The 12,995-nt window shown below is 28.7% G+C and overlaps 1 protein-coding gene across 14 annotated transcripts in view; it reads right to left on the bottom strand.

Annotated features, from left to right (window-relative positions):
• Positions 1-1,220: 1,220 nt before the first annotated feature.
• The window catches only part of Rgk2 (Rad, Gem/Kir family member 2), a 35,187-nt gene continuing 23,412 nt past the window's right edge, over positions 1,221-12,995 (bottom strand). For 4 of the 14 annotated variants that reach the window (XM_036369114.2, XM_036369117.2, XM_036369115.2 and 1 more), the window contains 6 exons: positions 11,781-11,894; positions 11,614-11,714; positions 10,518-10,615; positions 9,940-10,132; positions 8,577-8,677; positions 2,670-6,518 (listed from right to left, as the gene is read on the bottom strand). In XM_036369114.2, coding sequence (XP_036225007.1) covers positions 6,360-6,518; positions 8,577-8,677; positions 9,940-10,132; positions 10,518-10,615; positions 11,614-11,714; positions 11,781-11,894 — 766 coding nt within the window. In that variant the 3' untranslated portion in view covers positions 2,670-6,359. The other 10 variants (XR_011395876.1, XM_070107826.1, XM_070107825.1 and 7 more) reach the window with 10 other exon arrangements.

Here is a 12,995-nt window from a genome sequence, read left to right as displayed (position 1 = left end):
ATTCTATTTAATTTATAATATTTTTAAATTATTATTAATAACTCACAATAAAGTAAAAATGAATGAACATAAAATAACTTAAAATTAATAATAAATAATAGTTCAATAAAAGGGAATATGTTTCAAATAGCATATCAATATTCCCAGTTTGGCATACACATTACATTCTCTTCAATATTCGCCGTTTGGTTATGTTAAGAGAGCGTATGTTTACAGATTCACCGCTGTTATAAAAGCGAAAAATGTTATTTGTTTCTCGTGCATGTGTGGTGAACTCCTTGATAAATTCCTAAAAATTGTTCGCTGTCGAACCTGCACCTTCTCGTTCATTTATCTCTCAAAGATATATTAATACAGAGAACTTAAAAAAAGTTGTTTTAAGTTCTCTGGTCAGTGTTGCTTGTAGAGTGGTGTGGGTTGCTTGTAGTGGGATGTGCGATAGGGAAAGGCTTAGCTCATTTAGCCAATACCAGCTTAAATTTTTTTTGTGCTCAATTTCGACAATTTTACAAACTTTTTTATCGGTCCTAACTTTATATAAAGAGGCGAAACACTTTTAGTCCAGTGTCTTAAATCGGCTATCCTACTTGTATAAGCACATGAAATAGGAGTATTTGGTATTTCCTCCTTGTTGACCCAATAGAAAATTTACCATTTTAAGATCGACGCATACCAGCCAGTTATGTTCTATGTATTTTACTCCCAAAGTAGACCAAATAGATATTTTTTATAGAATCAGACGAACAGCACAAAAACTATTTCTTATTAAGATAGACATAGCGGTTTATTTATGAAATTTAATAATTTTTTGCCCTAAAATGTTATTCAAGTAAGCCGTGTAACGATATTTCAAAAAGTCCGCCCTGCCAAATGAGTTTTTGCGATCTCAATACTTTCTAAAATATTAAACCAAATCATTATCTCTAATTTAGCTATTTAAAAGTAGCACAACTTAAAGAAATAATTAGTAGTTTGATTAAATGTTATTTTATACGCAAGCAATGTTTTAAGAAGACTTATTAAAATCCAAAATAGGTATTGTGTTATTACGATCACGTTATAAACAAATTTAAAAAGAAAATCAAAACTATTCAACTAAAACTAACTTTATTGAAAAACGTATATTCATTGAATTATCAAAATGGCGCATCTAGCGCTAATCAAGCTCCAAGGAGCAGCACTCATACCTACCCTATTCATTGAGTATGCCAATTAAACCGTTGATTTTTAGATGTTTGAACTTATGCCATTTATTTATACAATATTTTAATATTATTTTGTACATTATAGTCAACATTTAACAGTCATATAGCGTCCAGACTCTTTAAGAAAATATATTTATTGCAGATGTTTGTATGTATAACTGTTTAACTACGGTAACATACACTTAATACGTTATTTTATATAATAGTTCAAATATGCATATAAATAAATACAGTGCTTGTATAAGTTTGTATATGTATGTATATTTTGATAAGATTGGAAGATAGTTTTTAACACTGTTTAAGTCAACGCTATAACTACGAAAAATTTTCGTTAATTTCATTTAATAACAATTTATTCAATATGAAAAATTGACAGTATAATAAATATATTGTATGTATAAATATTCGATACATATTAATATGTATCCACTTACATGGGCATATATTCTGATATATATAGGTATACGTAAATTAAGAGTTTGGAAGAAATTATTATCATTTGATCTAGTGCAAAAAAATTAATTTCGTAAAATTTTCGCATTACTTAAAAAAGTAAAAATACAGTGTTTGAAGGTGCATACTACCGTAAGGCATGGCTAGGGTGTAGCAGAGGAAGACATAAGAATTTTTTGTGAATCTGGCAACTCCTGTGCAAGCATTTAAGACATAAGAAGGCAAGTTCATACCAAATTTCGTTAAAGAAAAACATTTTTGTACAAATTAAAGTTTAAAAAACTCCGAAAATGGGTTATTTAAATTTTTCATATAAATTTTGAGGTTATGTGAAAATGGTGTTAATCCAAAAGTTTTAGATATTTTTACTACCTACAACTTTCCCATATAACTTTTATCTATGGTATATAGATATAGTATATGGTATATAGGTATATATATAAGTATATATATTTTATATAATATATATATATTATCGTAGTTTTATCAGTTAAATTATTTATATGTACAATTTTTTTGTATTTTATGGAGATGAGTTTTTTAATTTTTTATACATAAAAGCAAATTGAATTTGCATTGTCTATTGATGCATTTATATATTTAATCTAATATATATAATTGTAATTAAATGGTAGTCAATTTTTTAGGTTGTTTAAAATTGCTAACATTAATCAACTTCAACGCATCATCAACACACAATCAATGGTCGATTTTATTCAAAAATTTGATCAATGCTGCTAAGTACTTTGAACAGTGCTACCCAAAAATTTAAAATTAGGGTTGTTATCTACATTTTCAAGAAGACTGGTTTCTGTAGCTTTCCGCAAATAAGAAACCTGTTAAAGCTTTTAGCACAAGCATAACGGCAATAAGGTATAAGACTTACCACATTTTTTTAACAAATTTTACGATATGTGGCATCCGCTTACATACAAACCATATATAAGAATACGTTGATATAAGGCTTTCCGTTCTTAGTATTAATTTCGTTTTAATAGGCCAACTGAAAAATTAAAGTATTTAAAGTTCTATATAAGTTGTAGTGAGAAACTGGTTACTTAAATGTAATAAAGAATGGGTAAACAAAATTTATTTTGACCGAAAAATATATAAAAATATGACAATGCTTTATAACCAGGTCCATTTTCAAGATGAGTTTTATAAAATGTATACCAATACTGATTCAACTAGTCTTTAGATTTTCATAAGCTTTAGGTATAAAAGTCATAACAAAAGACAATGTTTTACTGAAATATTGTTTACGGGCATCGAGGGACTGACTACTCCCACATTTTTGTATACTTTATGATAAATAGTATTTAAAAAATATTTATACAAATTATGTTATGAAATTCAAGTATGCTTGTGTCAATATATTGCTCATATGTTATTTGCTTCGACTGTATCATAACTGTATGATATAATTTGGCACATATGCAAGTACATTGTCAATAAAAGTTGTAGGTAGATTGTTGATGTACGACACAGTTTGTATAATTTCTTAACAATTCGTATATTTTTATTTAATTTCATCACATTCGTTATATAAATATTTGGAGATTCATTTGCAGTAGTTGTAAAATTTATAAATTTTCAATTCAGAATTGAAAGCACAGCTAACAGATTTGCATTGCAGTTCATTCAAGATTTGGCTAAAACTTATCTAATTACATATATATTCTACACAATATTCACTGTTTTCTCAAAATAAATTTCACACAATATTTGCTTTCTAAAAGGTAGATTTTGCTAAATTTTAATTAAATTGCGTAATTTGCTTAATATGGCAAATTTCGAATACTCTACTTGAAGCAATTGGTATTATTTGCTGATACTCATACCTATCTATTCATTGGGTATGCTAATTAAATCGATGATTTTTAGAGGTTTGCACACAAATTTATGCCATTTATTTATATTTTAATATTATTTTGTACATTATAGTCAACATTTAACAGTCATAAAGCGTCCAGATTCTTTAAGAAAATATATTTAATGTAAATATATAAATGTAGATGTATAACTATTTAATTACACTACATAGGTTGTTTTATATAATAGTTCAAATATGCATATAAAGAAATACAGTGTTTGCATAAGTGTGCATATGTATGTATATTTTGATAAGATTGGAAGATAGTTTTTAACACTGTTTAAGTCAAAAAAACTTTCGTTTATTTCATTTAATAACATTTTGTTCAACATGAAAAATTGGCAATATAATAAATATATGTATACATATTCAATACATATTAATATATCTTTGAATCTACTACCATGGACATATTCTGATATATACATATATAGGTATATAAGAGTTTGCAAGAAATTATTATCGTTTGATTCAGTTTTGAAAAAAGAAATTTCGTAAAATTTTCGCATTCCTTAAAAAAGTAAAAATACAGTGTTTGGATGTGCACACTACCGCTAGGCATGACTAGGGTTCAGCAGAGGAAAATGTAAGAATTTTGTCTGAATCTGATAACTTCTGTGCAAGGATTTGGGTCATAAGAAGGAAAGTTTATACCAAATTTCGTGAAAGAAAAATATTTTTGTAGAAATCTTGAGGTTATGTGAAAAAGGTGTTAATACAAAAGTTTTAGATATTTTTATTACCTACAACTTTCCATATAACTTTTATCTATAGTATATATTTATATATATATATATACCATATACTATATACTTTAAATAATATATATATATGATCGTAGTTTTATTTGTTAAATTATTTATGTATAAAATTTTTTTATATGGAGTTGAGTTTTTTGATTTTTTATACATAAAAGCAAATTTTGAACTATTTTTTATTCTTTTTCTTATTTTGAGGTATAAAAGCGATAAAAATAATGTATGTATAACCCGTGCGCAAAAATGCTGTAGACGGGGTAATAGCTGTCTTCGATTCGCCAAGCGTTGGAGACCAGCAAATCGAACAAACCATACAAGATGTTTAAACGAATAGGCAGCAATTGTGATTTAAACCTGCGATTACATGTCTTTTGACGCATGGGCAATAGTGTCATGATTATTTCATAGTGGAGAAATTTTTTTTCTCGTTAAAAAACATGGCAGTAACCCTTAACTTTAGTTTTCTGTAAATTACTAATTGATTTTGAGTTATTTGGGTTGATTTAGTTATTTGAACCATTCGCAATAGTAAAACTGCTCTAAAATATGCAAAAAGAAATTTAGCGAGGTATCCGCATATTCTCTTGTTCGAATTCTACTCGATAACTTTGTTGTTGCTTTTACATGTGATTCATTTGACGAGCGGAGAAATGACGAATCGAAGACATCTAATGTATTATATATACATATTCTGAAATTAACTGAATTACAATTTTTTTTGTGTGTTAATTTAACACGTTTAACAATTTTCACATTAAATGATTATCATATAGTATAACAAGAACTGTTGGGTAATTTTACTTATCTGCTTCTTAGATTTTTTTGTGATCTACATACATATCTCTTTTTGCTTGCAACTTTGGATTATTTCATGTACTTTTGTTTGGTTTAATGCTATTAAAGAATTAAAAGTCGTATTAGCCATGAATATCTGTCCATGTGAAATTCAGTTCGCATATTTATCGGCAAATTCCTATAGAAGACAAGCAAGATGATAATTTGGAAACCCATTGGGATAGAAAAACTAACAAATACTAACAAGTATTTGAAAAATAAAAAATTGACACCAACGATGAGATAATTAATAAATAACCTCACTTTAACGTCAGAGTTAATTAAAAAGTCAACTTTAGTAATACTGTTTGATATTGGACACAAAATCCTACTTTCTACTTAAAGTAACTAATGAATTCGTGAATTAAAATTTGATTCAAATCCTAGGGACACAATATTTTCATATAATACCGAGACACACTTCGAGAAATAATGCAATTTGGGTATACAGCACAAAGTTAGCATTTCCTTATTTGTTTCAATATAATTTTATTATATTCTAGTTGTGTCAAAATCAGAGAAATAACTATTACTAATCCACTATTTTGCGTGTTTTGTAGTTCAAATATAATGAATATCTTTAAAAAAAAATATGTTTACATAATTATTTATTTAATTAAGAACGTTTGGGTAAACAAAATTTATTTTTGTATACTTTATGATAAATAGTATTTTAAAAAATATTTATACAAATTATGTTATGCAATACAAGTATGCTTGTGTCAATGTATTGCTCATATGTTATTTGTTTCGACTGGTAAACAGTATCATAACTGTGTGAGATAATTTGGCACATATGCAATTACATTGTCATTAAAAGTTGTAGGTAGATTGTTGATGTACGACACAGTTTGTATAATTTCTTAACAATTCGTATATTTTTATTTAATTTCATCACATTCGTTATATAAATATTTGGAGATTCATTTGCAGTAGTTGTAAAATTTATAAATTTTCAATTCAGAATTGAAAGCACAGCTAACAGATTTGCATTGCAGTTCATTCAAGATTTGGCTAAAACTTATCTAATTACATATATATTCTACACAATATTCACTGTTTTCTCAAAATAAATTCCGGACAATATATACATACTAAAACATATTATTTATACCGTTTCATAGAATGTTCACACAATTTGCTTTCGAAAAGGCATTTTAAATAAATTTTGTAATGTGCCTAATATGGCAAATTTCGAATACTCCGCTTCAAGCAGTCTGTATTATTTGCTGATACTTATAGAACATGTAGATTCTCACAGCTTTTTGATTTTGAGATATCGGTAAGACATATCTTTTGCAGTATTTCCTTAGCTAAATGCAACGATATGTGAGTGCGAGAAGTTTTCAGTTTCGATGACGTAGCTCTCTTTTCTCGTTTTTCCTTCAAACGCATCTACAATAGAGAGATATCGAAGTTTCATACTAACATACGAGTATATGTTTGACAAAATACTACTACGTGAGCTAAAGTAGATTTAGTGTTAAAAGAACGGAAGTTACAAACTACTATCAGTCCGAAAAAATTACATGGAAATAGATTGTTATAATAAAATATGTTTCTGGCCATCCGCTACTATGTATAATGATTTCTCGCCACTCCGTTATATAACAAAATATAGTAATTGGAATTCAATTTTTAAAAGAATGTGGTATAAAACCATATGTAAATTAAGGAATTAAAAATTAAGGTTATTTTAGATTGTAAACAGTTAATAAAACAATTCTAAATATATGTATGTACGTATTTGCCCAGTAACAATGGTTGCAAATAAATTATTATTATGTAATAAACGAATTTATATTTTAATGAAGTTTTTTTTTTATTTCGTAATCCCGAAAATCTTAATTAAAAATAGTTTTTACGTTGTTAATCCCAATCACGATTTGTTTTTCTTATACATTTTTAAATTAAAAAATTCGCAACATTGCCTGCATTAATATATTACGATTTAATAAACTTTTAGCAAGAATTTGGAAAATTTAATACAGAATAGTTTAAGACACTAAGTAATAACAAAGATAGAATATTATTAATTACTTATCAAGCTATTAAGTATATACTGATTTTATTGTATTCATTTCTGTTACGGCAAAAATTGTACTGTAACGTTATTTTGTCAACGGGAAGTTTGAAAATCCTACATCAAATGTGTGAAAGATAAAGCAAGTACTGGAACTTTTAGTATACAAGTATAGTCAGATATCAAGGTTATTTTAAGCACCAATTTTAATTTTATTTTTTTCTCTCCCCCTTTGTTCAATTTAAACGCCGATTCAAAACGAAATTTCTTCAGAGAATTAACTCATTTATAGCAATTTCCAACACATCTTAATACATATGGGCGGATGTACGTATTTATTATCACATTTCACTAATTTCTCACTACGTGATGAAACGTTTACTTTTTAAAAAATTTTAAGCCACAATTGTTTTTTCCTATTACGATCATCTAATCAGAATTAAACTGTCTTGTCATTATGATTTATCCCGATTAGCGTTAGGGTTTTGAAACAACCGTTAGGCGAATAAAAATATTATACTATTTGCAACATGTTGCGGAAGTATAAAGGACCCGTTATTGAGATGCCTTGCATGTTATTCGATATGTATAAAAAAATGTCAACCACAGGTATAAGCCAATTTCATTCAATTGAAAGTATGTTAATTGCAACATACTGTCCATACAAAATACCTTACTCGTGAATCATGACCGATATATATAAATACTTGTCCTGCATTATTATTTATATAGTGAGCGTGGTTATAAATGGCTTTCTCCCATTTTAATACTATAGAATGAAATAGCACAATGTATGTATGTTTAGAACCACCTCTGTGACACCCTGTCCTAATTTTGACTTACTGAGTTTAGGTTTTCCGAATTACGATATTTTGTGAGCTTGACAATTCTTGTATTCCACCAATTCATTAACATCATAAATAGATCTAAGCGATGCATGGCCGGACAAACATCCGAAAAAAAACCTTCTCACTATCCTGATCATTAGGAAATATGACTATTACCCTTCTTATTATATCTATCTCGATTAGGTTAGGGTTTTATAAAAAACCGTTGGGTGAACAGACAATACGTTAAGAATGTAGTGGTAAATATAAAAATTAGAAGAAAATATTTCAGGAAAAAGTTCCTTGAAAAAATATATTTATTTTTTGATTAAAAAATAAAATCTTTTATTCCGAGTATAATTTAAATAATATACATATATTTTTTGTACATTGTATTGTATATACAAGTAGATATATATATGTAATTCCTAATGTTTACAGACCCTGAAATTATTACCAAAGATTCTTAAGATATTTTCTATTGCAAAACTGTATTACACAGTTGTTAAAGCAGGAAGTATATAGAACTTTATAGAATATTTGGAAAAATTTGCAAATACGCAATAAATTTTATTAAATTAGTACAGAACACGTTTAATATACCTGTTTTAGTATTCCTACTAATAGTTCATCAACATTGTGTTGAATTCCACTAGATGTCTCTATAAATTTTGCATCGTGTGAGGCAGCTAATGCTTTTCCTTCTACCGATGAAACGAGAGAAAATAAAGTATTCACTAGATTATAACTAATATGCAATATAATATATAGGTATATCACATAAATCAGCGCAGATCACTTTATTAAGAGAGCTCGACTTCTAAAGTTAAATATTTGGACGGATCCTATTTTCCTTTAATTTTATGGGGAGCACTATCAGACTTATTGGTTGTCAGCAACACGTGATCATACGCAACGAGCCTGCTTTTCTTGGGGTGATTGGATGGTTTTAAAGAGGCTGCTTTAATTTCTATAATTCAATTCAATCTTAGAGTAATTGTTTAAGTTATAACAGGTTAACTTTTCCTAGAAAAAACTTACATCTGTATCGATGTTTGTCTTGAAGTGGATAAAATGTTGGAATATTTACTCAATACCAGCTTATACGAATCAGGGATGAGTCTTTCAAATAAGTAAGTTCAGGTGCTGGCAAAATTTTATATTAGAAAAAGTTTCAAAAGAATTCAACCTTCATTGTTCAATGAACTCGGGAATGTAGCAGGTCGCGGCATATACAAGTAAGTTTTTATTAAAGATGAGCAGTGCTACGAGCATTGCCCAATTAATCCCGGCCCTATTAAACTTTTTGGTATCATTTTGGGAGCAAAATTGAATGTTTCTGACGCTTTTATTTATTGAGTTATCTGAAATCTACTAAGATAATACGACATAACCGTTATATGGCGAGTGGGCGGGGTTATAATTCGATTTAACTCATGACTGCACTTCAGAGCGGGTGTTGAAAGAATTTATTCTGTGCGAGTTTGGGAGATATGTACACTAAACTTATTATCGTGGGATCTCTGCTTCCGCTAGTCTGCAATACCAATATTTCCATGGTACCAAAAGACATGTGTTCCAAATTTCATCAAGATATTTAAATTTTTACTCAAGTTATAGACAGTTTCGGACGTTTATAGACGGATATCAACTTATCTTTTCATCCTGATTATTTATATATATATATCCTAAATCTATCTCAATTAAATTTAGGTGATACAAACAAGCGGTAGATGAACAAAAATATTATACTCTGTATGAACATGTTGAACGAGTATTAAAATTGCGAGGACGTAATTTGAATACGGGCTGTCGAGACTTTGGAAAATGTTGTCGCATCTCTGTTTTCTTGCATAATTGTATTGAATAAAAGTACTCTAAGCGCCAGTGATTTTTGCAAATGCTACAGTCTTAAGAGGTGATATTAAGATCGTTGCAATATATCAATGTACTTGCATACTCTTACCTTGTGTTGAGATAACTCGAGCCCGGGCCAAGTCCGCTTTGTTCCCTACTAGAATGACAGATTTGTATTTAATATAGTTTTCCTGCCACAAGTATTTTATAATTTCTTTTGCAACTCGAAACGATGACTTTTCAACCACAGAGAAGACAACAACACATCCGTGCGGCTCATAAGTTGATAAAGAGTTTTCCACCTATTTTTAAAACAAAATATTAAAATAACATTATCAAAAAAAAATATATATGTATGTATGAATGAAAGAATTAAAACAAAATTTTTTTTTAAAGATTTAGTGGTAGTTAAAAAAGTAATTTCTCTGTTTTTCGAATTAAAAGGTTGGTAACCTTTTACCAGAAAAACTAAAAAAGGATCCATATATTTATTGAAAGAAGAAGAAATGAGCTTTAGCTCTATGGGACATACCATTAAATACTCTTTTTTATTCCCTTAATTTCTATATAATCAAGGGGTTATTGCAGGTGGAGTTACTGGCGTTGTTGTCGTCGAATTTCATCCATTTTAACACTCTTGTAATGAATAAAAAATTGAAAAAAGGGAACAACTATATTTTAACTTACGCTCATTTCCTCCCTTGGATGATCAATGAATACCAACTCAGATTCTTCGTCGTCCAACAAGACGCTTACTGTCTTTTCACCAAATTCGTCATCTAAAACTCCAATAAAAACATTTTTACTAAAAATATCACAGATATTACTAATTAAATAAAATAAAACATTAATTATATTAATTTGCTCAATTATAAATGCACATTTCATAAATTATGTTTAAATTTCGTATATGGAAATTTATTTTATTTATCTATTAAAAATACCACTTTTTCTTAAGGAGTTATTGGTAGTCAGAATTTTCAAAAACTCTATTTTTAGAATTTTTGTTAAGTGATCGGATATTTATTTTTTGAGTTATTCGACAAATAACAAAGAGAGCTCGGGCACTTCAAAGCGCTCAGGAGCAGATAACTAGCGTTTAAATGCGTTTTTCTCAAAACTATATCTTTTGAACTGGTGACAACCGCAACTCGAAAACCGCTCAGTAGATTTTAATGAAATTTATACAGCTTTAAGAATACATGATAAACTCGGGCCTGATCGATGGATTTTTTAATACCAATTAACTATTGATTTTTTCCCAAAAATTTTAAATAATTTTTGAAAAAAAAAAGCTTCGATCAGGACCAGGATTATCTATTTATTAAACTATATTTTTTATCCGATTGATTTTAGATGAATCTCCAAGGACTTATGATCATCACCGCAAGGACCTTTTTTTGGAATTGGGTCAACACAGACAGCTATAAAAATTTGTCATATTTCAGCAGTAAACAGCATTTCCTGCCTGTTTTGTACTTTTACATTACATTCTAAACTGTTTATTCCCTACAGTCAGCAGTGGCAGAAAACTCACGAAAATTTTAAAATTTTGGAGATCATCAGACCAATAGTAGAACAATTTTATTTTATTGGACAATTTTTAGAAATATGCAAAACAAAAAACTTAGTTTTAAAATTGTTATTTATTCTTAGCACTTAATAACTATGAAGCTTCTTTTATACGAATCTATAGTTAGTACGTTACAAAAGTCTCGCTACTGGTAATACTTACACTCTTGATATTATTATGAACGATCATATTTCAAAATTTCGTTCTTACCTAGACTAGCATCATAGGTGTGCATATATTCCGACGTCATGAATTGATTTACCAAAGCTGTTTTTCCAACACCTGAGTCACCTAACATAACTATACGATATCTAGAAATAGAAATAAAAAATACTAAAAAAAAAATGTTATCAAAAACAAATCCAATACAAACGAACCGTGCTGGAGGCGGAGGTTCGAGATCGTCCGTATCAGTTGATGAAGGAATAGAGTCTACATTAGCGTATCCACCGCCACAACACGATCCTTCGAATGGTGAACGTTCGCTTGCTCTAAAAAACATAACAATTATAGAAAAATACAGGCACTTAAACATTCATGAAAATATTTTCATTCAACTCATATGTAAAATTATGCATATTAACAACGATTTTTTAGGATTAATTATTTTTTTATTTCTCATAATATTTTTGTTAACTCAGCGTTTCATTTACTCCTTTACTTCTTTATTTCAGTTTCCTGTATCACAACACGAGCGGCTTATATCCTGTATAGTATGCCATTTTCTGTCATCGAATTCATTACACCGGTATACAGCATTTTTGCGCATAGGCTATACATACCTTATTTTTATTGCTTTTAAACTTCAAAATAAAAATGAGCTTTTATGTATAAAAACTAGAAAAATTTTACTCAATAAAAAAAAAAAACTTTTTACATATAAATAATTTATTAAAAAATACCGATTCATTCTTACAATAGACATTTTAAAATAGACTCCAACAGCTTAAAAATTAACAGTTTTAATTTTCCTATCATCTTCCGTAAAAGTTTCTCTTATTAACCCAAAATAAAGTCCCAAATGATGCTTTCAGTATACGCGCATTGTTAACGTCTCTCAAATTCTATTATATTATATCTTGATGGAAGCGTTCTTCTTGCTCTTATGAATATGCTCCCCTATTATCTTTAAATTAATTCAAATAAAAATGTTACATGAGCATCTTTAGGTACATTCTACATCCGATGATGGAGAAGTTCGTAATCATGTCAGTGATCAGCTCGTCATAATTGTCAGAACGATGGTTTCCAACTGTTCTAGGCTTTTGTTATTTGAGGGCCTACAAAGATTGCCGCTTTAATTTTCGCCTCTGAAAGCTTAGGCCTCATCATTAAGAGTCTTTACAAATTGTTTAATAAGTCTCAATTTAATATACAATGGCGGCATTAATATAGTTTTAGGATTGACAATTGCTTCCTATTTAATATTATTCCTATATAATATTTGGTACGTACCGGCCAAAGTTTATGGCGGTATTGAGCAGCATCATTCCTACTATCTCACAGACGAAGATAACAGGAGTATATAGACTACTCACCTTGCATTCCAATCAAAAACACATCATCCTAAAATCTCCAATAACTTTCCATTT

The sequence above is a fragment of the Bactrocera oleae genome, chromosome 4 (assembly GCF_042242935.1).
Source record: "Bactrocera oleae isolate idBacOlea1 chromosome 4, idBacOlea1, whole genome shotgun sequence".
In the NCBI taxonomy this organism is placed as follows: domain Eukaryota; kingdom Metazoa; phylum Arthropoda; class Insecta; order Diptera; family Tephritidae; genus Bactrocera; species Bactrocera oleae.
This window is presented reverse-complemented; position numbering and strand designations above follow the sequence as displayed.